We start from the raw sequence: 25,900 nt of genomic DNA, 5'->3' as shown, positions 1-25,900 counted from the left end.
CTGTCCCTCCTGGCTGCCAGGGCACTGCTGGCTCACATTCAATTTGCATCGAGCAGGACCAACAGATCCCTTTCTCTTTATCAGCCACTCTCTCAGGCATGAGAGAGTCAGGCTTGGTTTTGATATCAGCAATAGGAACTTCAAATTTCTCACATATTTTAAGTATGTGGGTTTCCCTTCCCCCCGGGGATAGCCAAGTGAGCAGACCACTTACATAGGAGTGGAGACATCAAGGTTCAGGGCATCCTTACTCTGAGGAATTTCGGATCCACTATCCCTACCTCACATATGTGTGCCCAAATGCCTGGTCACAAGCTACCCTTTTTGAAGTTGAATGTAGAATTCATGGTCCAAAGACAAGAACTGAGTGGGAGCTTGAATCCAAATTCTGATAATACATAATAATTCCCCTGATAGTTCCTCCCAGAAAAATGCCACCAGTTTACCTGTTTCTGATTTTCAAAAATGCCTAAACATGCAAAACTGTAACTCTGAGCTCTGATTAGTTAGGTCGTGTGTGTGCAGGGGGTAAGAGCATTAGGGACAAATTCAACCACAGCCTCCAGTTACCACACCAAAAGGGTGGGAAGGCCTCACAGCCATGCAGTCATCACCATCTCCCCTGGTATGATAATGAAGCCTGGAACTTGGAACACCCAGTCACGTTCAATCACTTCAGCCAGTTCACATCTTACTGGCAATGCCAGTCAATGTGTAAATCATTAATGAAAACAACAGGAAAATTATGATGGGCTGTATAATTTTCACATTTCCTCTAGAAAATGCAGCCCCTGCATTCATTTTGCTTTTTATAGAGCTAGCCACAGTAAAGATTTACATCTGCTGTTTCAACAATGGAAAATCATACCAGAATCCTTCATTGTGACGTCGGAAATTTTAAGAATTGACCTTCTGGTTGCTAAAACTGTTTCTATTGAATATCGGGAGCTGTTTGAGATGGTCTGGTCAAAGTGATACCAGGTCACATTGGTGAATGTTGAATTTATCTCACAGGTCAGTCTTACTGTGTCCCCTTCAAAAATGCTCCAGGGTTTCACGGTGAAGTTTGTCTCATCTGGGAAGACAGAGAACAACATCCTGCATTACTGTCACTTCAGCTCACATTCTTTATGGTGTCTTTCATCTTATAGGGGGTCCCAGGTGCTTCATGTCAGCTGCAGGACACCACCTCTGATACAGGCCATGGGATTTCCCCCTCAACATATCCTTTTAGTTTCTCAGCTAAAAATTCCAGAAGGTTTTATGCAAAGAGTTAGAAATATTATTATCACCACCACTACTTTCTAATTAGATAAGCTGGGAGGAGAAGCAACCAGGTTGAAGTAATCCTCTGAGACAGACAGTCCAGCACTCAGTGCACTGAGAGCAACACAACCCCAGGGCACTTGATCAGCAGCTGAGTTGTAACACACTGCCCAGGAGCAGCAAGGAAAATGTGCCAAGGAAGCCAAGGGGAAGGTGTTGTCATGTAAACTGCAAGAATTTTATGTTTTGCTTTAAAGAGTAGGAAGTGCTGACAGCCTGACATTCTTAGAGCTGTCTCAGTTCTGGAGGTGAATTAAGGGTGTTCACTCTCTGTCCCCTGGGCAGACCACATCAGGGAACATATAGAATAATTTAGGCTGGAAAAGACCCCTAAAATAATCAAGTCCAACCAATAACTGATCAGTGGAGTAGCTGGAAGTCTTTGGCTTTTCACGGGAGGTACTGCATGCATGGTCCTCTCATGAAGGTCCTAAGCCTTGGTGACACAGGATAAAATGAAACAGCCAAGGAATAAATGTTTTTTGAAAGTCCAGTACCAAATCATCAACAGTACAGGGCAGTTACATGATTCAGGCTAAAAATACTAAAGTAAAGATTGAAGACTGAGAGCTTTCAACTTACTAGTGATTACTCTTGTGAAGGTAAATGGGTTTAGCTGGTACAATGAATCCAGAAAATGCTGTACAGCTCTGTTGGAATCTCCAAGCTGAGTGAAGCTTGCTGCTCCTGTTCTTACTTCATAGTTCACAAAAACACTTCCAGGGCTAAACAGATACAAGAATGAGAGGGGCACCAGAATTAAATATCCTTGAATATTAGTTTGTATTTAGTTAATATTGGTTTTCTATGTTGTGGGGACCCATCTTGCATGGATGGCAAGGCCTCACAGGACTGCCCTGTGGAGACTCCTCTTGAGACTCAAGACTTGCTCTGTTACATAAGAAAGTTGTGCTACAGCTCTTCCCTGAGAAGGAACACCTTTATGTGACACCCGCTTTGTCTGATGTTTATTTCTAGTAAACTTTCCTAAGAAACCTAAAATACAGCTGCATTTAAATATATGTGGACAGCAGCAATATGTCTTTTATCCAAGGCTGTATCCAGAATCAATGTACTATTTATCTTCCCCATGGCGTGGAAATGATGTTAGGTTTATTTGCATCCTTTTCCCCTTTGGGTGGAGCTCAGTCTTTTCCATAAAAAGCTTTGATCCAGATGGAGAATGATTATGTTTCTTGTACTTTTGCACAGTGATGAATTCTACCCACAATCCCATTCCATGTTCATAGTTGGGCTTTGCTTTGCAGTGATTATTCTGTATGTGAATGCTGGGAGTGGGTTCTAGGCAGAGTGAATGTAAGCTTTGCTAACTTGTGTCACCTTGAAACTGGACGGAAAGATTTGTGTCTTCCAGGAAAAAATGAAATTATTTACTTACCTGAAACTTTTTACTGTTGCTGATACAAAGCCGGGTAAACATCTGTAGCTGTCATAAAACTGTTAAACAAAGACAGGTTACATGGTGTGAGTGCTCTGTGTATTACTGCAGTGTTCTCAAATAGGAAACTCTCCATTCCTGACATGAGTAAGGACATGTAGCATATCTGATACAACAGCCCTGGTGTTCTGGTGTCATAGAATACATTTCTGTTCATGGTTTCATTCCATGTGTACCCCCATGGATTTGAGCTAGGACCAATAATAGGATTTTTTTTCATGCTTTATATACAAAAGATTCCTAAATACTTTCCATTGTATTAAAATGAATGGGAATATTTTCATTGCAGTCAATGGAGCCAGCTTTGGCCCAGTGTAGCTCCCACTGCTGCACACTTCCCAGCTCCCCACAGAGACTCTGACAGGCCACCCAGGCACTTGGGGTTAACACCATATTTCTTAGGGGGCTCTCGACCTCCAGAGATGAAAACCTGAAGTCATTACCGCTTTTTCAAGGTCCACTTTGTATTTTTGGTATAACACAGAGGAAGAATTCTTGAGATCATCCTGGAAGTCTGAGTCAAGTCTGACTGACATATTCATTACAATGGGCTCTCCCATACCACATGACTCTGTAAGGAAAGACATTAAAAAAAATGCAAAATTATAAAAAACAATGTTTATGAGGTGAACATAACATCTGCTGAAAATCTGATGGGATTAAACTTTCTTTGCTCAGCAAAAGCTGAAAGTCCCAAAGAGGCATGGGAGTGACTCCAAGAGTTAGAGCTCCAAATGCAACTAAATATCTGCAAGTGTTTGGGTCAAGGTGGGTCCATATCACAAGGAGAGGAGCTTTAGACCATCTTTGCAGGCTTTCCATGCTCACAGGCTGTGTGGTAGCCAGCTCAGTCCTGATGTGCTTTTTTACCACACCTATTATCACTATTCTGACCTCTAAGCAGTACATGAGCTGCACAGCAATGAAGTTCTGCCCTATGCCCCTTACCTTCAGTCTGGGGCTCACAGTAGGGTCCATAGAAAGGCATTTCCTGCATGTAGCCACAGGGCAGGGCTGGTTCCAGGCTCAGAGAAGGGCAGGGCATCACATCACTGCACACCGTGCTTGGCCAGGCATATCCATTTTCACAGAAACAGCAGCTGCTATTCTCACCACTGGGCTGGCAGACTGGAGTCAGACAGACAGAGAAACATCATGAGAATGGCAAATGGGGCATAGTTATTGCAAGATAAATATTCACCTTTCTGTGTCTTCATGACAGGGATCTCAAAATGTTGCCTTTCATGTGAGTTCACTTGAATGATTCTGAAATGATGATGTGACACCTTGAAAATTTTACTCTAATTGTAAATGACCAACCAGAAATGGGAACCAGACTGGCACGGGGAAAACTCCAATCAATTACTTTAAAATAACTGAATGGAGATATGAAGTCTGATCCTAAAAATTTACCTGGCATACTGGCCAGGGTCCCATTATACTTTTCAGACTGGATATTTTTATGTCACCTGAGCTGAAAGCAAGTGTACAGGTTTTCAAAATTGTAAGAGCAAGATCATTCAGAGTTCCGGTGGCTAATGAGGTGTCTGGCAAATGCTATGTGAGAGAAGGTAACACTGTCACTAAGTTCTTTAAAGCACTAAAAAAAAAGAAAGCACCACCACCCACAAAAAAACCCACAAACAAACAAAATAAAAAACAAAAAAACCCAAATCCAAACCAAAAGAAAACCAAAATGTCCCCAAAACCAAAAACCACCCCACAACCTCCCCTCAAAAAAAAAAAAAAAAAAGCGAAGCAGAGCACATCACTGTAACGTTTTCTGCTCTTCATGTGTCAATGACAAAATAAGTTATTAACAAATTGATTTTCACACATTACACATGAGCCCGAAGGCCTTTTTAAGATGCATTTGCATGTTTCGGGAACTGTTGAACACTTTTGCTAGTTTATGGCTCAGCGATAAGAAGGTATCAAATCTCCTCTGCTGTTGTAAATGCTTGGTGTGATGGTGTATGCTCTGCTGTATAACTCAGATGTGATGTTGCACAACCACAGCTTGTGCAATAAAACCTGTCTGATATCTTGCCGTGTAAGAATAGATTAGGTGAACTCTGTCTCATGCAGAGTACAGCCTCTTACAACTGTCTATGTCCAGATACAGGAGGAGGGAAATAAACAGTCTGATAACTGCTCTCACAGCTTCCTGAAACTTGAAAGTAACTCAGACTGCTTGTTAGCCAAACTGGAGCAAAATCCTTTGGCTCAGGCTTCCTCCGGCTTTGTCCCTTCCTTAGGAAAAAAAAGCATTCAGAGCTATTCCTAGGGCCAACATTATATAAAGAGGAGTAGTGAGAGACAGATAACAAATATGCTGTTGTGTGCTACAGCTTCAGCCTTGCTGCGTCTTTCAGCAGGAGCAGGGATGGTTCAGTTTTGCTGATTCTGAAGCATGATGGGTGGTAAAAGTGGGAGACATCAAATACTGACAAAACCCCACATTATCCATAATAAACAAATCAATAACCAACTCACCTGTTGTAATGCTGATGTTTGAAACTGTTGTTTGTACATTTGAAATATTAATTGGAAGACTGTTTCTGAAATAGTCTTTAATTTGCTCCAGATAAGATGAATCCTGTAGGCTTATTTCAATGTCCACAGTGTACTCCGGAAGGGGGAGGTCAAGAATAAGCACTGAAAGGAGAAACAGAATGAGACTGCAAAGCTGTGTTTGAGGGTAGATCACAAACTGATGGCCTCTAGTTTAATATTTGGGGTCTTTTTTGCTGTTTAATGGTGGCTTCGTGTGGTATTCTGCTTAGGGAATCTCCTTGCTTCCCACTCAGCAGATATTCTGCTTCTGTTCTATCTGCTGCTTGTCTGACAAAAGCCAGATTTCTTCGGTGTCAGAGCACAGGAAGCTGATACAAATTACATAATATATTCATAGAATAGCTGTCTCATCCATTTCCTCTGTAGAATCAGTAAATTGATGGGTTGCCAACCACAGACTGAGCCATATAGGATTCTCTTGGCTTTATCTCATCCCATGAATTTTCTCACTTTATCCTTCTGATTCTGCTCCCCATTGCATTTGGGGAGAGTGAATGAGTGGCACTGTGGTGCTTGACTGGGGTTAAACCACAACCACACCTCGTCCTTGATGTTCCCAATTCAGTACATCAAGAGATGCTGTCCCTAACAGGAATTTCACCCTTGGCCTACCAGGAGCCTGCTCTGTCACCATACATTTGTGTACGTACTGTTTCGCTTCTGCCTTTGCATCTCTGGGTAGAAGCTTTCATGTCCTAGCGTGCTGTCAATCTGTGGGGAAAAAAAACAGGTGAAGCTCTGTGACAATAACAAAGTGAAACTTTAGCTGCTGTTGTTGGCAAAAGAAATTAGTGAAGAAAATACTGACATAGATATTTTTTCCCACTTATCTTGGCCTCACCTCTCCAACCTTCCAGCCCATCTTTCTCTTTAAATATAAAATTTCTATCTTCCAAGCAGGGAGGGGTTAAGCACCAGTTGAGGGATGTACTAAGTTTGCAGACGCCTCTTTGCATAGCTGTGCAAGCCAACTCTCCCAGCTCTGGAGGATTTTTGTGTCTGAGCCTCAAGGCCTCTTCAGAGCTCACACAGTGCACTTAGTCCTGGGCCAGCCTTGCAAACTGCTTGGGAAACGTGGCCACTTGGCCTTTAAATCCAGAAACTGGACTCTGATCACCTTTTGCTTTCCTCTGTGCTCTGAGCTCCCATCCCTGCAGCAGCAGAGCCAGCCTGAGCAGAGGCAGAAGGGGATTGAAAAGCCTTGGCTGCAGCTCAGTTGCCAGGTCAGCTATTTTGGGGCCATCAGTAACACACAGCTGACCAGGGCAGGGGTGGCACCATTTCACTATGGCTGGGTTTACACAGGCTGCAGCCAAGTGAGATTCAGACCATCTTATCTTTTTTTAATTGTGCCCTAAAAATACATTGGCACCACCGTTAGCAAGAAAGGCTAAAAACAAGCAAAGACGCAGGCAGGAAATTTGCAGCTTTGCCAGTTTCTTGGTTCCTACTAAAACCTTTATTTACAGAAGGGGTGAATAGCTTGGCAACTCTTGAGTCATCTCTTTACATAGAGGAACCATCTGGTGTGTGATTAGAGCTGAGTTTTGTATCACAGCTGTGCTGGGGTGACGATCCCAAGGCGTGCTGGCACTTTTTGCACTGCTGGGATGGTTCCTTTGTGTTGGAGGTTTGGCAGCAGGAGTCACTGAAAGTGCACTGTGACCCAAGTCTTCCTCCAGGTTTGGATTCAGTGGTTTCATTTTTCAGTTATTCTCCCAAACAACCACAGGGTATTGCTAGGTTGCTAAATACTTCACATATTTCACATTATTAAGTAATGACTCATCTGCAGGCTGTCCCATCATCAGTGGAGCTAAAAAAGAGGTGTTGCTTTTTTCATGAAAACTCCTAAGTGCTGAGATGAAGACAGCTTGAAAAACAGACCAAATGAGATATTTGGCCACTGTTAGACATGTGCTGAAGCACAGATGAGGCTGCTGCAACCAGCCATATCTTGGTTTGCCAAAGCAGTGTAGTGGTAGAAAGAGCTTAAGGAGTTCCCACCTTCCTCTTCACATTTCCTTTCCTTTTTTTCAACTTTCTCAAAGAAGGAGGTTCTCCATTTGCTTACAATGGAGAAGATAAAATAAGTATTGTCCAGTTGGTCTAATAATAATTGTGATGACCGAGAGTTGGTAGATTTGTAGACTAATTTTCTTTACCAGATCATATTGACTTCAATTTGGTTAGACCCCTGGTTTCTCTGTTACTCTTTTGTCTCTCTTGTTAGGGAAAATCTGTGCAGAAACTGTCTGTTAGCAAATGCATGTACAGGATGAAGCACAGAATGGCTTTCCATAATTCACACTGTTGGTAAAACAGAAGGGATCTGTGAGGATTATTGAAAAAGTGGGAAACTGAAGTAAAATCTCAGTTCATGGGCAGCATCTAAACACAAATTTAGTGGAGTTTTGGTCATGTGCACTTGTTCTGCTATTGAGACAGTCCTGTCACATACCTGCAAACATGCTACTTCTAGATATATTTGGTTCCTCTCTCATAGGATGGGTGAATCCCATCCACAAGCAGTGCCTATGTAACTGTAATGCAGACTTATCTCCAGGGACAGCAACTGAAGTCCCTTGCAGACCAACAGAGTGAGAAACAAGATGTGTTTGTGCCTTCTGTGCTTTAAGACTGGGAAACATAAAAAGCACAGTTTCTGGATTTTTCCATCTCTTTTACACACTCTGGGTTCAGATTACCCCCCAGTCTTATTCTGACTTCTTCCAAGGTTTTGTGTGTGTAAAGGAGAACATCAGAATGCTACAAGCAGAGACACAATGAAAACCGATGGAGCTGGAGAAGGATACTCACTACATAGGAGAGTGGATAGAAGTTTGAGCCGTGTGATGTCTGGCAGCAGGCTAAGACCATCAGGAAGAGGCAGTGGAGACCTGTAGTGCTTGGGGATGGCATTTTGCCTGGTGACTTTGCTGTGCAGCCTGAAAAGACAATGAAGCAAAAGGATCAGGAAATTTTCATCTGACTCACACAGTAGGAAATACCAGCCCACTCCACAAAAACAGTGTGTCCTGCCTCCTTCAGCAACTCTGCCTGTTCAGTCCATGCAACAGAACGAAGCCTGTAATTATTCCTGTGTGCTGCCATTATACTGTTTCCCCTATCTTTCCTTTTCCTCATATCAGCTGTACCTGCTCAAAATATGAGAAAGAAATTATTTGGAGAAAGCAGAGTCCTGAGCAGATTTCTAACAGGGACAAAGGAGGTGCTGAAATCTGCCAAGAGAAAGTTGACTTTGGATCTTCAAATATCCCTCTTGATGATACTTGGGAAATGCACAGCCAGGAGATGAGGGATCAGTTATGGATATTGCTATAAGTGAGGGCCTACCCTGTTGCAGCAGGGAGAGCTCTGCTATCAGCTGTATCCCACTCTGGAGAGAGTTATAGCATGACCAAGGGCTCAGCTACAGATGTCTGTGTGTTTGTTACCCCTTGGCTAGCAACGGACACAACGAAGAGTGGCATCTCCTGGAAATAATCTGTGTTATCTTGAGGTTTTTAGCACACTTCTCCATAATTGCATTTAAGTTAACAAATAAGTAAACTAGAATCTAAGGACCATGACACACAAGAATATAACGTAGTGTTTGAAATCACACACCCACACCCCCACATCCCAATAACATTATCTACCTCATTAATACCTGAGCTAATTTACTCACACAGCAGACTGGATGATGAAACATAAAGGGAGAGGTAAAACATTCATGGACCCTCATAACAAGTGCTGAGACATTTATACAACCAAAGGGAATAAAGAAAGGGAGCTGAAGAATACATAAAATATATATATATTGCTACAAATATGTATTTTCTGGTTATTCCCAACAAAGCACTTTCTTAGCTCCAGAATTAACAACTAGTAGAGAGCTACAGAAAAAAACAGAACCCAAGAGGATTGTGAAAATCATTTTAAGCATTGAGGCAAGACTCTAAGCATAGTACTAAACAGCATCTGAATGATGACATCAGCCTGATTAAAATCATGAACTCTTGTAAAATGACAATCTTTTTGCATTGAAAAGGCTGTTCATCCAAATTCAAGTTTTGCAAGGCAGTGAGTCACTAAGAGGAAAAGAGAAATTCAGCATCTCCTGAGATCAGTGGCTGCATATTGCAACCATCATTTACCAGAACTAATGCTCCCAGGCAGGCTGGGGCTTTGCTGGCACTTTCCTGCTCAGAGGAGTCCATGACAGAAAATGGCAATTTGAACATGATCTGTGGTCTCACCTCATGAATTGGAAGGAGTTTATAGTCAAGCATGTACCTGATGTCACCAAGGTGGGTGCCCAGCAGAGGTCTGTGACTTTTCTCACCAAATGTGCTTCTTAAAGAGATCCATCTGGAGTGAGACTTCACCTGGATACTGACCTGGTTAAAAGACAGGATGCAAAAGTAGGAATAAATGATTTTCTTTTCCAATACAGAGATGTTATCGCCAGAGCTCTGCAGGAGTGAGGTGGAAGCCTGTACCTTACTCTCTGTTCTCAAGTGAAAAGGCAGTGATCAGTGATGCAGCACCATGGAAAACTTTACATGGTTGAGACTAACAAAAGCAAAGTCTACCTGTGAAGATCTGCATTGGGATCACAGGAGACTGAGTGACTTGATCATGAAATTCAGAACTGATAAGTGTAAGGTAGAGAGAAATGATCCTGACATCATATATTCTGTGATGGACTCAGAACTGACAATTGCCACTCAGAAACGGGGTATGAAGAAAATGCCGACTGAATTCTGAGATGCAACTAAAGAAGGAAAAGTAATTTTAAAATGTTTTAGAATAGCAGTGGAGGGGAAAAACCAAAACCAAACCAAACAAACAAAAAACCCCCAAACCCTCCAAACTAACATAAACAAAACAAAAGTAAATCAAAACAAAACAAAATAAACAAAGAAAGAAAGAAAGCAAGCAAACTTTTATCTAGACATCTGAGCTAACACAGTATAGGTGCTCTTATTCTCCTATACAGTGTCAGAATAACCAGAAAGAAGGACATCACAGTGATTCAGAGTACCTTCCCACCACACTCCAAAATCAATTAAAATAAAAGAGTGTTACAGGCTTTTTTTAATACAATCAACGAATGGCTAACAGAATTGAGGGGAAAAAATGTAAGGACATTTTTTTCTGTTTCCTGAGCTTGTCTGTCACTATATCCAGAATTCTACAAAAGAGACCATTTTCCTATTTTGAAGACATCATCCACTTGTAACAAACTCAAGACTTCCATGGATCTGGCTGATCTTAAGATCACGATTGATTGAAGTGGATCATGAGAGAAACATTATAAGCTGTGACACAAGTTCCTGAGATAGTGACATGACTTAATAATTGAAGCATTAACTAAACAAAGGTTTCTGGCAGCTTTGTATATTCAGCATATTCTCACAACATATGGTAAAAAAAATTAATCTGCACAAAGAGTTTGTGTTACATGGGTAACAGGTTGATGAAACAGATAATAGAAGGGCAAAAAGGTCATTAAACAAAATTTATGATGAAGGTAAATGACATCTGGCACAGTTTTGCATTTATCTTTTGCCCTGCTCCCCAACTTGCCTTCATATTCAAATGTTGTGGGCCAGCCTCTATTTTCAAACACATCTTTTGTGTGACTTTATGTAGCTGACAGCAAACACCCTGTTAATTGTACATGTAAGACACCGTATAGAGGACAACTCATGTAAATGAGAGCTGGGATGCTACTCAGGCTTTGGTAGCTATTTAAAGCTCCAAAACATCCCAAGCCAGTATCCTGGAAGCCAGAAAACCAACAAATTGCAAATGGGAAAAGTATTAAAAGTTCTCAAGCAATGTGGCTATTCCCCTCATTCATTTAATTTCTCAATGAAAAAAGAACTGCTGTAAACTTTTTAGCAAGCAAATTCTCAAGTATCTGTCTGCCTTCAGTGGGCAAAGCACATGTGCAGACACATTCCTCATTTGTCATACAAACTGTCTCCTGGGAAACAATAAATATCTTCAACTTATAAAGACCTAGAGAGATAAAGAAGTCCAGATCTGCTACAAAATGCTTGTTCTCCACAGCATTCAAGGTGGAAAATATTGTTTAAAGTTAATTCTAAAAGGCAGAGGATTCCTAGCAGTAAATAACAAAGTCTCATTTTAACCCAGGACATAAGGGAGCTATATGACCTTTTTAATATTTTTCTAAACATCTTTTTTACATAAATGTTGTAAAGTAATTACACCTTCTCTTGCAAATACACCCAGCACAATAGTCACCATCACACATGTTTTAGAAAATAAAGACAACACTACAACAATAAAGAGATTTAATATGATTTACCTTCTCAGATGGTTCAAAGAGAAGATCTAATTAGTTTTATCCTAAACATCATCTGCCTTCTACCATAGCCCAGGATGCTCTCTCAAAGAGAAATTAAACCACAGGAACTTTTATAATTAGTTGAACAAGCTATTACTGCCCAGAAAAGCAGTTGCCTCTAGAGCCTGCACTCAAATTTCAAGTGTGAGGCTGAGCAGATATGCCACTGCAGAAAACCCACAAGGCATTTTAAGAGGAGATATTTCCTGATACCATTCATCAGATTATACTCATTATTTCCTCCTGCACTGATCTGAGTCCCTCCGTGTCTTATCTGCAGATTAGTGGATTAACTTGTTCTGCTGTTACTCACCTTCTTTGTTTTAACAAAAGAGGGTGTTGAGGAATGAAAGCAGCAAAATCATGTTTTGTAGCTATGGAAAAATGTCTGTGGGCTTTGATTAAACTATAAAGGAGGAAACCTCTAAAATTTTCCTACCTGAGCTGGAAGCACCTCACTGTGGGCTGGGTCTGGAAGGCTCTGTGGAGAAAAATTTATGCCCCTGGGGAAGCTGCACAGAGATGCAGACCTGTGGCTCTGATGGCCATGGGAATTCCCAGAAATCAGGGGAAATTCTGATGTGTTATGTGTGTTTCTACCTTGAACAAGATCTGGAGCCAAGAACACACTGGGCAAATAGGGGACATCTGTCCAAGTAACAGTGGAGCCCTTGTCCCTACAGTGTTTGATAACAGTTGGTTTATCAATGGAATTTGTTTCCACAGCACTGTGAGGCAGTGACTGACTGAGCTCTGTGGAAACCCCTGGGATTAAGCTCGTATTGTGGGGGAATTAATTTTTAAACACTGATTAATTCCAGAGACAGGTCTGTTCACTTTTCTGCAAACCTGATCACCTGCTGCTCCCTGCAATGTAGTGAGTCAGACCTCAGCCTTTTGCAGCAGTTTTAAGGTGATTAAATGGGCATGACTGATGCCTTTGTTGCCCTTACAGCATGTCTTTGTCTTTACTGTTGTGGTGGCATTGGTCTGATTTATTTCCCACCTCAGCTGGTTCAGGAATCTGAACAAGCAGAAGAGCAAGGCTACGTCTACAGCACTTAATGCCAGCACCTCTGTCTCTCTGCAGATTTGTTTTATTGGTGGCTCATGCTGGTGCCTTCCAGATTCTTACTCAGTTTAACTCCCTGTCCCTGCAGAAAACTAAAGCAGCAATAAGGTGTCCAACTCAGTCTCATCAGAGTCTGATCAGCTTAGAGAAAGTCCCAGTCAGTGCCAGGGCCAGAGCAAGGAGAGGAACAGCTAAATGGCCCCAAGCAGGGAAGGGAGATGGAACAAGGGCTGGCAGACAGGGCAGGAAGGTAAGGACAAGGAGGACCTCCTCCTTTCTGCCCTGGCAAGCTGTTCAACACAAATTCATGGTCTATCCCTACAGAAAAAACTGATTTTTTTCTCCCAAAATTGCTCCCTTGGCTGACTGCTTGCATGTTTGAATGAAAAGCAGTGCCAGTGCAGAGGCTGAGATGAAGACAAGGCAGAATTGTGGTGGAGCCACACTTTCCACATTGCCAGGCCTCGACTGGAAAACTGGTCTGTGTTAAGCCCTCTTTCCTCAGACCCCCTCTTTTTTTATTTGCTTTTATGTTTTTGTTTTTTCTTTGGGTTTTTGGTTGGTTGGTTGGTTTTTTGTTTGTTTGTTTTTGGGTTTTTGTTTGTTTTGGGGTTTTTTTTGCTGTGTTTTCCAAGAATTTTAAGGAAAAGCATCCTGGGGTGTGAGAATGGGAAAGAACGTCAGCAAGGGTTTCTTAAAAGAGGGTTTCTGCTCGAGGCTTATCATCAAACAGCAGCCTAAAGGAATGAGAAATCTTGGTTTACTTTGCAGGAGAATGTGAAAATTATACAATATCAGAGCATTAGGTATGTAATCAACTTGGTATGCGAGCACAGGGGATGTCCTGATCATCCTGATGTTTTTTCCTGTACTCATTCATCATGTACTGTCACGTCACCAGAAACTGTGAACTTCCTGGATTCTAAAGATTTAAAGTTTCAACTCCAGAATATTTTTTATTTAAATATTTGAGTCTGCAATTGGCCTTCACAGGCTCAAGAAAGCAAGCAAGAGGTGTATTAGAGGACATCTGCTCTGAACCAGAAGTGCTCATCCAAACCAAGGCAGAGCTACAGGGATCCTGTGATTCACTGGAAATGTGCTGTTGCAAAAGCAAGTGAACACATTTCATCTGTCATGAAAGACAGACCAGGGTAAGGTTCCCACATAGCTGCACCCTGAGAGATACTGTTCAAAAAGAAAGCAAATGTGGAAACAACTTAGAAATGAAGCTGTTGTGGCTCTCTTGACTCACCCATCCTCATTCCAGTCCTGGACATTCACACTTCAGTCTCATCTCTAGAAATTAATTTCAGCAATTTGTGTAATCAAACCCCACTATAAATTGTATCCAAATGCAGAAAAAGATGCCAGAATCTCACAGAAACTGGACACAACACTGCAGATTCTTACACCATCTGCTATTCTTGAGTTTGAATTTTTAAAAGCCCAAAGTTGGGTTTTTAACATGTGAGGACAGTAACTCCCAAGCATATTGGAGCTAATAGGTAGATTACTTTGAGATAACAGGTTTTGACAATGCCTGGGGCTTCATGTATTATCTCTATCACACGACTTTAAATAGTTTTGCCCACCTCGGTCTTGCAGAAATTATTCTGGAGGGAGTCCTAAGAAACAGCTACTTAAATTCACTCAGTGTAACAATGTTGAAATATCATTATTATTTTTTTTTAGCAAATATTTTTAATTGAAGACCCGGGAGGTAACAAAAGTGCACTGTGTGATGCTGTTGATGTTTTGGCTGGAGCTCTGTGTCGGATATTGCTGTATTGGAGAACATCCAAAGGAGAGCCGTGGGAATGCTAAGACAAGAGCATTGTATAACCTCAGTGACAAGAGCAATAACCTCATGAAAAGGCTGAAGGTTGTTCAGATTAGATAGGACAAGACTCAGGTATGGACACAATAACAGTTTGTCCCTTGTGAAAGGACTGGCATGGACGTTCACAGCTACAGTTGGCTGAAGGATGTTGTGAAGTCACACAATCTGAAGCAATAGTAAATACGCTGGTGATTTTGGAAAATATGTAATTGTGACATTTAGGAGCACAAAATTAGGCTACCCGGGGTGGCTGCAAAGTTTCCTTCAGTGGAGGTTTTTAAGAACAAGCTATACAATTGCTGACATGGAGGAGGGCCTTTGATTCTGCTTCCATGTAGGTTTGTGGCAGTAGGGTGATGGGTAGATTGTTTGCTGTTCTCTTCCAATTACCTATGTTCTCTACACTTCTTTCATTTGTGCAATGAATGAATTCAAAGGGATTCAGAGGTGATGTGCAAGAGCACAGATCTGTGTTCTCAGAGCTGTGTTTGGACTGACCAGGGCAATGATTGTTCTCCTGTGCTTGGCACAGGTGAGACATCAAAAATCTTGTGTTCTGTTTGGGGCCCCTCATGACAGGAAGTCCACTGAGGTGCTGGAGCATGTCCAGAAAAGTACAACAGAGCTGGGGAAGGGTCTGGAGAACAAGCCTGGTGAGGAGCAGCTGAGGGGGCTGGGGGAGATCAGCCTGGAGAAAAGGAGGCTCAGGGGGGACCTTCTTACCCTCTACAACTCCCTGACAGGAGGATGGAGTCTGGTGGGAGTAGGCTCTGCTCCCAAGTAACAAACACCAGGACAAGAGGAAATGGGCTCAAATTGCTCCAGGAGAGGTTTAGATCCAACATTTAGAAAACTTTCTTCAAGGAAGTGGCAGTCAAGCACTGAAACAGGCTGCCCAGCTCAGTGTTGGAGTCATCATCCCTGGAGGAATTTAGAAGATGTGTACATGTGGACTCGAGGGACATGGTTTAGTGGTGGATTGGCAGTGTTGGGTTAATGGCTGGACTCAGTGATCTTAGAGTTCTTTTCCAATCTGTGATTCTACCTTAGACAAGTTTAGGAATTCCTTTCTGGATCTTTGCAGCACAATATTCTCATTGGTTTAAGGACAGAGGAGGTAAACTGTATCTACAGCCTTATCAAGGGTTTCCCCAAAACAATATTTCCAGAGAAGGGTTATGGGTCACACCTTTTTCTACATCAGTTCACATTTTCCATCTTTGTTCAAGCAGTATTTATCTTTCCTTTTGACCTATGATTATGACTTCAGATTCCTCTATTCCCCTGTCAGCCTTCCCGAAAACTGTTGATGACCTTTGTACGTACCCAAATAATCTACATGGAAAATGAAAATAATTTAGACCCAGTTATCTAAGGGTCAGGCTCAAATCATACCATGGCCACGCAGGACTTTCTGCAAGGAGAGAACAACTCTCTAGGACTCATGATTTCAGGGCACAGTAGCTGAAATAGCAACCATTTAGCTGGATGACTGAGAGCACAGAAAACACTGCCCAGCTGAATGTCCAAATTATCACATACTCCAGGCATTCCTAATACTCTGAGAGCAGACAAAAGTTTCTGTGAGTGTTTTTAACACATTCTGGACAGTGCCAGCCAGCCCTGCAATGTTTTCCTAGCCCTCTCAGCACAGTTCACAGTTGGATTTACTGTTTGTCACTGGAAAACAGCAATCTGACAGATCAATGAGGGTATTCTTGCATGAATAAACATCAATGGGCACAGTTACTGGCTAAGCACTATCTCAGGGAAGGAGGAAGGTGAGAAACAGTCTGGCACATTTGGAGAGGTATGAACACTGTCCTGGTTGCTGACCAGTTGTACAGCTCACCCCTCTGGGAAGGTATCACCCCAAAGCTGGACCTCTGGCCAGCCTCTCCCATGGGGCTGGGTGACAATACACCTGCACTGACAGCCACATCACTGTGTTAGGACAGGAAGGGCATCTTTGGCAGGGAGGTGATGCCCACAAGATCCTTGGGCATGGTCCTGTGCACAGCCAGGAGCTGGACTCAATGATCATTGTGGGTCCCTTCCAACTCGGCATATTCTGTGATAGCTCATGGCTGCTGTGACCTTGGCAGTGTAGGGTGATACAGACACCTGGGCTCTACCAGAGCCAGAAATAACATGCTGTAGGCATTCTGTATAATCCCTTGCAGCAGGTCTGTTTCTATAGACATTCTCTCAGATCTGTGGCTCCTTACTTGGGTTCCTTGGCTCAGGTAACCTCTGTTCACCCAGAGGGACTTGGCCTATTCCACATTATCCTCCTGTCTGACTCACCAACTCTGTCTCTTACAGGCAGACACACTTATAAGCCCTTCTTGTCCTGCCAGTCATGTCTTCTTTCTAGAATCTTTCTGACAATATTTCTCATTTGATGTTAGGACTTACGGAAAAGATTTCCCGATTTTGGATGCATCTTAAGCACAATGTCCAGCTCCTAAGCTCCCCAATACAAGAGAGACACACTGGAATGAGCCCAGCAAAGGGCCATGAAGATGACTAAGGAATTGGAGCACTTTTCATACCAGGAGAGGATGAAAGAACTGCTTAGCCTGGAAAAGGAAAGGCACAGGGGCATCTTGTCAACATCCAAAAATAACTAATGAGGGGATCTAAAGATACACCCACCCTGTGTGGCTTCTTTAGTAAGCCACTCTTTACCAAAGCCACTTCTTTGGTAAGAGGTTATAAATGCAGAAGTGGAAACAAGCAGTTCTGTTTTAGAAGACACAGAGTTATCCATCCCCATGCAGCCATGCCACATACAAGTATTTTATTCCTGTTGGCTGTAACCTTTCTACATGCTGTTTCTGGGAAATTGGCCCCTCTTGTGCTGAAATGGAGAGGAATACACCTTTGGCATCAGCAGGAAGAAGAAAATAAACAACCTTGCAGGCACAATACATCGTCAACCAGCTGTTCTTTGTGAGGTGGGTGTTAGTCCACAGTCTCAGTTATTGGCCCTCTGCTCTGTCTGTGAGACACGTCCTGGGTCACTGAGGCCAAGAGCTCCCAAGAGCCATATTCTGCTTTAAAGCCTCACTGTAAAAGCCTTCAATTCTGTGCTTTTTATTCCTTTGTTCACACTGAGAGACCATTCTCCATCCTTTCTAATGGGCTCTGGTTGCTTAATGTCATGAACAGATCTGCCCTTAGTTGGATCCAAAGATTCTCTAGCCCAGTTGGTTCTTATCCAACAAGGGCTATAGCAGAGGCCCTTGGGAAGAGTTTTACAAAAAAGAAGTAAGTTTGCAGCAGCTCATCTTCAGAATGTTCTTTCCACTTCTGGCTATCGGAGCTACAGGGATTTCTGGAGGCACAGACAGGTAATTGGTGTTTAAAGCCCCAATGGCCTATTAAGCTGACACAAATGAAGTCAATTAGAAGAAAACCTATGAGAGTGTGCAGAATACATAATTTGCAGAAGCATGGAGATCTGAATTCCTTTACTTGCTTTAAATCTACCACTCATTAGGGTCAGGTGTGATCCTTAATTGTCAAACCAGATAGCACAAATATTTCCATGGCCTTGTACCCCATACCTCACCTTTACATTCCCTGTCATCTGTCAAGGATGAAGAGTCCTATGCCATTTTAGCACAGCTCTCCTCTTGCCTCTTTGGTACTTGCTCTACATCTTTCCACTTTGGCCGTATCTTTTTTGTAACACAGTTAAGCTCAGTTACCCCCATGCCAGCATTTTCCTGTAGCTTAAACAACTCTGCCTCCCTCTTTAATTTTGGATTAAAGATCTATGGTGCTGAGATCTGTGGAGGTGAAGAATGCCTGGAGAGAGGAACCAGAAACTAGTACAGGTTATAAAGGTGTGAAGGGAGAGATCTGTGGCTGGCCCAGGACAGTTTGGCTCCATGGCTGCCCAGTAGCCTGTAGCAGCTGAACCTTGGTTACCATTTGCAAACAACTATGGAACATTTTCCCAGAGTCTTGAACTCTGGGGCTAAAGCCTTGTTTTCAGTGCCTGTCCAGTTTGTTATTCCTCAGCTACAACAGAAGAGCTTTCCTTTCTCTGCATAAAGCATGACCTTTGGGTAGTGCGTAATAAGTTGGATGATCAGACAATGTTTGTTTCAGACAGAAAACACACAATGACTTTAAGAAACACACACCCAGGCACAACAATATTTCATGGGAGAGTTGGCTGAAAGGGAAAGGGGGGACAGGGGAAGTTGCACTGACCTTAGATAACACATCTGAATAAGAACAAAAATAAAATAAACATAAATTAATCAAGGACACAAAACTGAACTGCTTGGTGATAAGGATTCAAACAGGCAGTAAACAAGCCATGGCATGCTTTCTCTGTGATGTTTGTGGAACTGTGTTATTCCAGCTCTGTGGCTAGCGTGGTGCAGGGGGCTGAGTTTGATGGGATGCTCAAGGATATCTCAGACATGAGCAGAGGTTTTGTTTCCTGGGGGAAGAGAGGGGTAATTCTTATTTTTATTGTTTTTATGCAAACAGATGTCATGGCACTCAAAAGTAAAGGCATGAGTGTTCTCCATGCCACATGGTGTGTTAATGTGCCAGACTGAAAACAGTGATAGCTGCAATCACAGTGAAATGGCATTTAAATCACCACTTTACTGGAAAAATAAAACCCTGCCTAATTCTTGTCATCTCCTTGGCAGTTCTTTCTCACTTCCACTCAGGATTTTCTCTATTCCAGCTAAGGCCTTCTCCTCGACCTTCATATAGGAGTTTTGTAGAGAAGGAACAAAGGAAAAAATAGTTCTAGTCAATTAATTCCACCCTCCTATTTCAGCCCTTTGGATGCAGCTGGGTACCACACGTTTGGAAAGACTGTGGAAAAGCACACACCAGCTCACCTCTGATGACTGGGATGGAAGAAGGGATGTACCCATGAACCTTCTCTTCTTCTGCTTGTGCTTTTTGAAGCATCTGCAGTGGGGTATGTGCCTAATTCGCAGTGAGAAGTAACACTACAAGATATTTGAAGCTCAGCACTGCGGGAGTATTGGGGAAGAAGAAACTTGCCAGGTACTCCCATATCAATGTAGTGAAGAGTAAAACAATATCCATTTCAGTGGAATTTCCATGGGCTACAGTGAGTTTTGGATTGGGTCCCTGAGTCAGGCCAGACATGGGTTACTTCTATAGACTAAAGTACTAGAAAGTCTGATGACTGCATGCTTCCTGCTCGTTTCTTTTTATTAACCTCTTGATTTTTTTCCTGTTATTACTGCAGCTGGCCATGTAGGAAGCTCCTGTAAGCTGTGTAGGTGTCAGACTTTTGGAGTTTGTACAATCCTGCTCTGGACAGAGGGGTTTCCTGTCTGAGGGCCTGGCTTGTCACACCTAGCAACAAAATATGGAAGTACAAAATAGCATCCACCTTTTGTGCACAGAATCATATAAATGGAGGGAAATCCCTCAAACCACTGAAGGCAGGTCTCTGTTGTCCATATCTCTTAATTGACTTCTCTAATAATAAAGCCCGAGAGAAAAAAATAATTGTTTCTATTTTGTTCCACTGATTCGACTTCCAGCCTTACTATTTTTGTACTGATCTATCTTCCAGAGCACAGGAGAACTCAGAAAGGCTAAAATAGTGCTACTATTGAACTTCTTGGAAGGCTGCGCCTGTCTATAATATTTTCAAAATTATCAGAACTGTTATACCTTCATCATTGGCATCAGGTATGAGATCAAGCCACAGTATCATCAACACAGATGGGACTAGTCTGTTTTACTAGTGTTCAGAAGACTTTAAGGAATAGTAAACTTTAGACATGCTTATCCTCAGACTGAGACCAGGGATGATCCAGACTTGTGAATCCCTGTGGTGCTTGCTGGGTTCACATGGCATAAAAACACAGCAATGCAAAGACAAGTTACACCTGATGGCAGGTTTGCTCATGAGATACAACACCAAGGAATGGCATTTCTCCAGCCACAGGGTGCCTTTGGAGAGCTTAAAGAAACACCTGCCATGAGATGTAAGACCTGAGTAAATGAGCTGATGTCTCTTTGCCTTGTTTTAGGAGGCCTAGTCCATAGTCACCATGTTCCCTGTCTCAGACAATGCTAATGCCAGGACTCACAGGAATCCTTCAGAGAACAGTGTGGGCCAGGGGCTGTTCCCAGCCAGCAGCACAGCCCGGGCTCCTTGTTTAGGGAAAAAGGAGAGTTCAGGCCCATGGAGGGGAGCCGTGTCCTGACTGACGGTCCCAGGGTTACCACACCCTGCCCTGGTGCTGTGACACTGCTTCTGCTAATTCAGCATGGCCTAAAATAAAACACATTTCAAGTACGGGAAGGTTCTCTCACTCCCTTCCAGCTCTCCCATCCCCAGCTCAATGGGATGAAGCTGGGGCTGAGCTTTGGTGGTATCTCCCACCAAAGAAGAATTTTCAGAGGCCTTTGTGTTTCTCTCTGCTGCCTCTACAAGCAATCTAGGCCTCACTTCACCTCTTCTGCTTCAACACCCTCAAAAGCACCTGCACTTCCATTAGGGACAAGGGAAGCTTCCATTAAGTGCTGTCAGATGGATCCAGCACTTGCCAAGTTTGGTGCTATGATGCTGGAACAACCATTGCAAGGCTGTCCAGAAACAAGGCATTTAGGAAAAGGGCAAGCAGCTTTTAAAGCAGATTTTCAATAATAACACAAAGTATCTCCCCTGTAAGGACAGGCTGAGAGATCTGGTGCTGCTCAGCCTCAAGAAGAGAAGGCTCCAGGGAGGCCTTAGAGCTCCTTCCAGTGCCTAAAGGGCCTCCACAAGGGCTGGAGTGACAGGGCAAGGGGGGGATGGCTTTAAACTAACAGAGGACAGGTTTAGGTTAATTATTAGGAAGAAATTCTTCCCTGTGAGGGTGGTGGGGCCCTGGCACAGGTTGCCCAGAGAAGCTGTGGCTGCACCATTCCTGGCTGTGTCCAAGGCCAGGCTGGATGAGGCTTGGAGCAACCTGGGACAGTGGAAGGTGCCCCTGCCCATGGGACGGGATTGGAATGAGATGATCTTTAGCATCCTTTCCAACCCAAAGAATGCTGTGATTCTATGATTTTACATGCTGTGTTTCCTAACTGCAATAAGGGACAGTGTTTATGAACAGCAGTTGAACCTTTTAAGCCATAGACTTGAACCAGGATGGATAACAAGAGGAAGGAAGGAAGGAAGTGCCATCAGTCCTGTTCTATTGCCAGAGACACTTGAGGCATGCACAGTCTCTATCCGGAATCTCAGGCCCAGGATCAGCCAACACAAATTTTAAGGACAATGTGCAGGGATTTAAAGAATTTCTCTCCCAGGGATGCTCAGTAAAACAATTTCAGGAGGAAGGGGCATTCTGTGAATAGCCTGTCATAAGGCACGTAGGGACATCTTTGGAATGAAGATGGCTTTCACACACTCAGCCTAATGGTCATGGAGGGCCAAGCCTGTGCTCAAGGGCTGAGCTGAAGCAGGAACTCTAGTAGAGCTTTTCCTCTGTGCAGGAACAATTGGGGGAAGCTCTGTCGTTTTGAGGAATTTCCGAGGACAGTAAATTACATACTCGATCACAGCTCTATTATGTTTTGAGGGAAGGCATTTGGAAATTAATATTTCATATTAAGATTTAAATAGGGCATGCATACAGCTCTGCTGCTCACAAGCACCCTCAAACCTGGCTGCCACAGCATTCTCCATCCTGTTGAGGTGAGTTTAAGCAGACTCTGAGTTGGCAACAGCCAACCTTGTAAGCAGACCCTGGCTATCTGTGTGCCTCAGTTCTCTGCTGCCAAACAAGGAAGATATGTGCTGTTTCTGCTTCACAGAGTGCTTAGAGAGACCCTGGGGCAGGAAAAACCCATCAGTGATTGCACTAATGATCTGATAAAGCAAGACTTCTGGAAGCACCTAGAAGGCAAATGAGATGTGGCTCCCTTTTCATCCAGAATGAAGGAATTCAATGCCAGGAGTAGGATATTAGATGAACTTTGAGGTCTTCCTGAAACAAGTATTACATTGTGTAAATCAGTCAATAGAGACGACACAAGGGAGTTTAAAGGGTTTTTTCTAGGGCTGGGAAAAAACTTCTGTTTATTCAAAAGTGTTCCATTGGAAGGTGTCTGAAGGGTGTGCTAGATCCCATGTTGTCGTGGACTGACCCTGGTCTGAAGCTGACCACCCACACAGCCACTCACTTACTGCCCATATGTCAGAGGGATGGAGGAGAGAATAGGATGAGAAAAAGTGCAAAAAACTTAGCAGATTGAGACAAATAAAGGTTAATAGGGAAATAAAGAGGAAAGGAAAAAAAAAAAGGTAATGTGAAGGCAATCCTTCACTACCTCCCACAAGCAGATGTATATTCAGAAAAATGTCCAAGCAATGGCTGGTTTGAAAGACAACCCTAAATTGCACCACTATTTTTTTGTTGCTAAACATGCTATTATATGGTTTGAAACATCCTTTTTGTGAATTCAAGTCAGATTTCCTTGTTGTAATCCCTCCCAACCCTCATTCCACTCACTACAGAGTCAGTGGGAAGAAAGGGAAAACCTTGATGCTTTGCAATCACTGTTCAGCAATAGCCCAAACATTGGTATGGTATCAACACTGTTTCAGCCACAAATCCGAAAGAAAGAACTTTATGAGGAAAGTGAATTCAATTCCAGCACACCCATCTTGTTTGGATTGCTCAAATGGGAATTATGGTGGAGAGGAGAGGGTTTTGGGGCAGAATTCATTTCAGGCTTCCACAGGAATAAACTGAAGTTTGTAGAAAACATATAAACTGTGTGTAGACATGATGGATTAAGGCTACAACATTCATGTCATGTCATGGGATGGCTGTGAGAGGGAAACTTCTTCCAGTCCACCATCAACAGCAGATAAGCCCTTGGAATAGGCTGCAAATGTAGTCAAAAACTTCTTAACAAAGTCCACTGATGCAGCATTATAACATGCAAATATAGCAGTGTAATTACTAGACAACCTGCTACAGTGAATTATCTGTTCTGCAGGAGCTCATATTTTCTAAAAAAACCCCCAACCAAACAAATGAGGAATCGATCATTTGTCCATCAGAGAGAAACAAGCCATTGCAAATCTTTTGCTAACTCTTTCCAATTTTACCTGTTCCTGCACGCCCACCTCGTGCATTCCATCTCATTCACATTCTTAATACAACCAGTTCAGGGCCACTATCACAGCCCCACAGTTCTTGCCCTCACCCAGTGCTGGCTCAGTCCTCTCAGGATGCTGCCCAGCACAGATAAGGGGGACAAGCTGCTGCTCCTTACCAGCAGGGCAGGTGCAGGATCAGATTAACCCATGGGTGGTAACTGCCCCCATGCAGGATCATTGGAGAAATAAACTCTGTATAAACATGCAGCTGGGGTGGATTTGCTCATGAACGTCAATTGAATCCCTTTTGAAGATCACAGTCCTAAGAAACTATTTCATGGAAAACTGGAAATGGTTTTATGCAAGGAGTTTGGTTTTACTTTAGATTCATCCCATTTGATGTTAAAAAGCCATGATTCTTGCACAAGATTGAGATTAATTCCAGCAGCAAACCATTTCAGTTTCAAGCACAATAGAACCCCAAAATAATGATGTCCTCATGGATGATGTAATTCACTTCCATGCTTGTCTGCTATCTTCTGACAAACTGAATCACAGCCCTGAGCAGGTAGGTTTCTTGGTCAAGATGAATGGGTTAAAAAAAGGAACTCTAGTAAAGGCTGCACTGGTCTTTTGTGTTATAACAATGAGAGGAAGCTCTGCCTAGTTTGAGGAATTTCCCACGTCTAGAATTCAGAGGTTGGAGACCTGCTTTATTAAGCCTGCCTAAAAGGTGTTAAAAAAATAAAAATAACCAAGAAGATCAGGACAAAGATATCTTCCCAGTGCCTACGCATGTTCTCTTTGTTTGTTTTTTAAACCTGGATCACCGGAGGCAAACTCAGACGAATTTAGGGAAGTTAAATAGTGACAGATGCCAAATAGTCACAGCAGGTTCCTGCTGAGCTGGCTGGCCCATCACTGATTTAAGTGTCACTGCCACCCAGGTGCTAAAGATTTGCCCCTAAATTTCTTTAAATATCACTTCATTCTGTAATGTTGCCAGACATTACTGGACAGGTTAAATGACAGAAATAGATAAGGAATTTTCTGGGTGAGAGGAAAGTCTATGGTTTGCGAAATATCATTTTCATCATGCAACAGCAAGTGATGGAAGCAGGAGAAATGGAGCCTCAGGCTTTCAAATTCATAACATCCTTTGCCTTGCTATTCCCTTGCTTGTCACAAGCTCATTGCTTCCTAAAACTCTCACTGAATGTGTGAGTTACAGCACTCAAACAGTAACACCTTTCTCCCCCAAATCCAAAAGCTCCTCATGCACGTAGGTGAGCATCACTTTCCCATGATGGGGAGAGAGAAATGAGGTTGTACAGGGTCACACCAGAGAGCTGCTTTTTTTCTGAATCATGACCACTTAAGCCAAATGCATACTGCACCAGAGATGTTTGGAAGTGGAGCAGAACTTTTGGGGATATAGACATCAATGGAAGTGAAAGCATCAGAAAGCTTCCCTGTATCCCGCCTGACACTGAACACTGGCAGCAGCACTCCAGCACAACACCATAAAATTTTCTTTCATTTAAGCAGCTGAAAACACAGATAGAAAAGAATGGAAACAAGATAAATGTGATGTTCAAAGGCATTATACAGCAGTTTCTCAGCCTGTGGCCATGGGTGCCCCAAGTCCCTCTCCCCTGTCAGAAAGTTTTACCTAATATGAAACTGAAAGGAGATTGCTCTTAAAAGAAACAAACCCACCGTTCTATACAGCTAACAAAATACAGTGCCTGCATCTGTGTTGCAAATTCCAACAACCGTAAATACAAAACAAAGTGGAAAAAATCTAAATGCTGTTGCAGTTGACTTTTTTTCTCTGAAACTCCGCAGCACAACTTAGGAGGTAATAAATGCAATGAGGATTAGCACAGCATTTCCGTGTATGTCCCTCTTTACCTCTGTAACCCCAAGCTTAAACTAAAGCAATCATAACTTCTATTGGCATTCACTAGCCAAGTGAACAGGCAGTAGCACTTTGTCAGGAGCTTGAATGGCTTAATTCACACACTGAGCAGCCAAAAGCATCCCACAAAAAACTCCCAGCTAATCACCACAAAAAGAAACCTGTGCCGATTGCAGTTCCCGGGCAGAAACCTGTG

At 42.8% G+C, this 25,900-nt stretch overlaps 1 protein-coding gene across 2 annotated transcripts in view; it reads right to left on the bottom strand.

Moving 5' to 3' along the window:
* The window catches only part of ADGRF5 (adhesion G protein-coupled receptor F5), a 41,495-nt gene that overhangs the window by 15,030 nt on the left and 565 nt on the right, over positions 1–25,900 (bottom strand). The window contains exons 2-10 of one of the 2 annotated variants that reach the window (XM_014872945.2): positions 9,625–9,765; positions 8,183–8,310; positions 6,013–6,073; positions 5,282–5,443; positions 3,734–3,913; positions 3,229–3,356; positions 2,726–2,784; positions 1,909–2,051; positions 869–1,075 (exon numbers count right to left, since the gene is read on the bottom strand). In XM_014872945.2, coding sequence (XP_014728431.2) covers positions 869–1,075; positions 1,909–2,051; positions 2,726–2,784; positions 3,229–3,356; positions 3,734–3,913; positions 5,282–5,443; positions 6,013–6,073; positions 8,183–8,284 — 1,042 coding nt within the window. In that variant the 5' untranslated portion in view covers positions 8,285–8,310; positions 9,625–9,765. The remainder of the gene's footprint in view (positions 1–868; positions 1,076–1,908; positions 2,052–2,725; positions 2,785–3,228; positions 3,357–3,733; positions 3,914–5,281; positions 5,444–6,012; positions 6,074–8,182; positions 8,311–9,624; positions 9,766–25,900) is intronic. The other variant, XM_088162501.1, reaches the window with a different exon arrangement.

The sequence above is a fragment of the Sturnus vulgaris genome, chromosome 3, assembly GCF_052056855.1.
Source record: "Sturnus vulgaris isolate bStuVul1 chromosome 3, bStuVul1.hap1, whole genome shotgun sequence".
Classification (NCBI taxonomy): domain Eukaryota; kingdom Metazoa; phylum Chordata; class Aves; order Passeriformes; family Sturnidae; genus Sturnus; species Sturnus vulgaris.
Note: the sequence above shows the minus strand (reverse complement) of the source record. Positions and strands in the feature narration are given on the sequence as shown.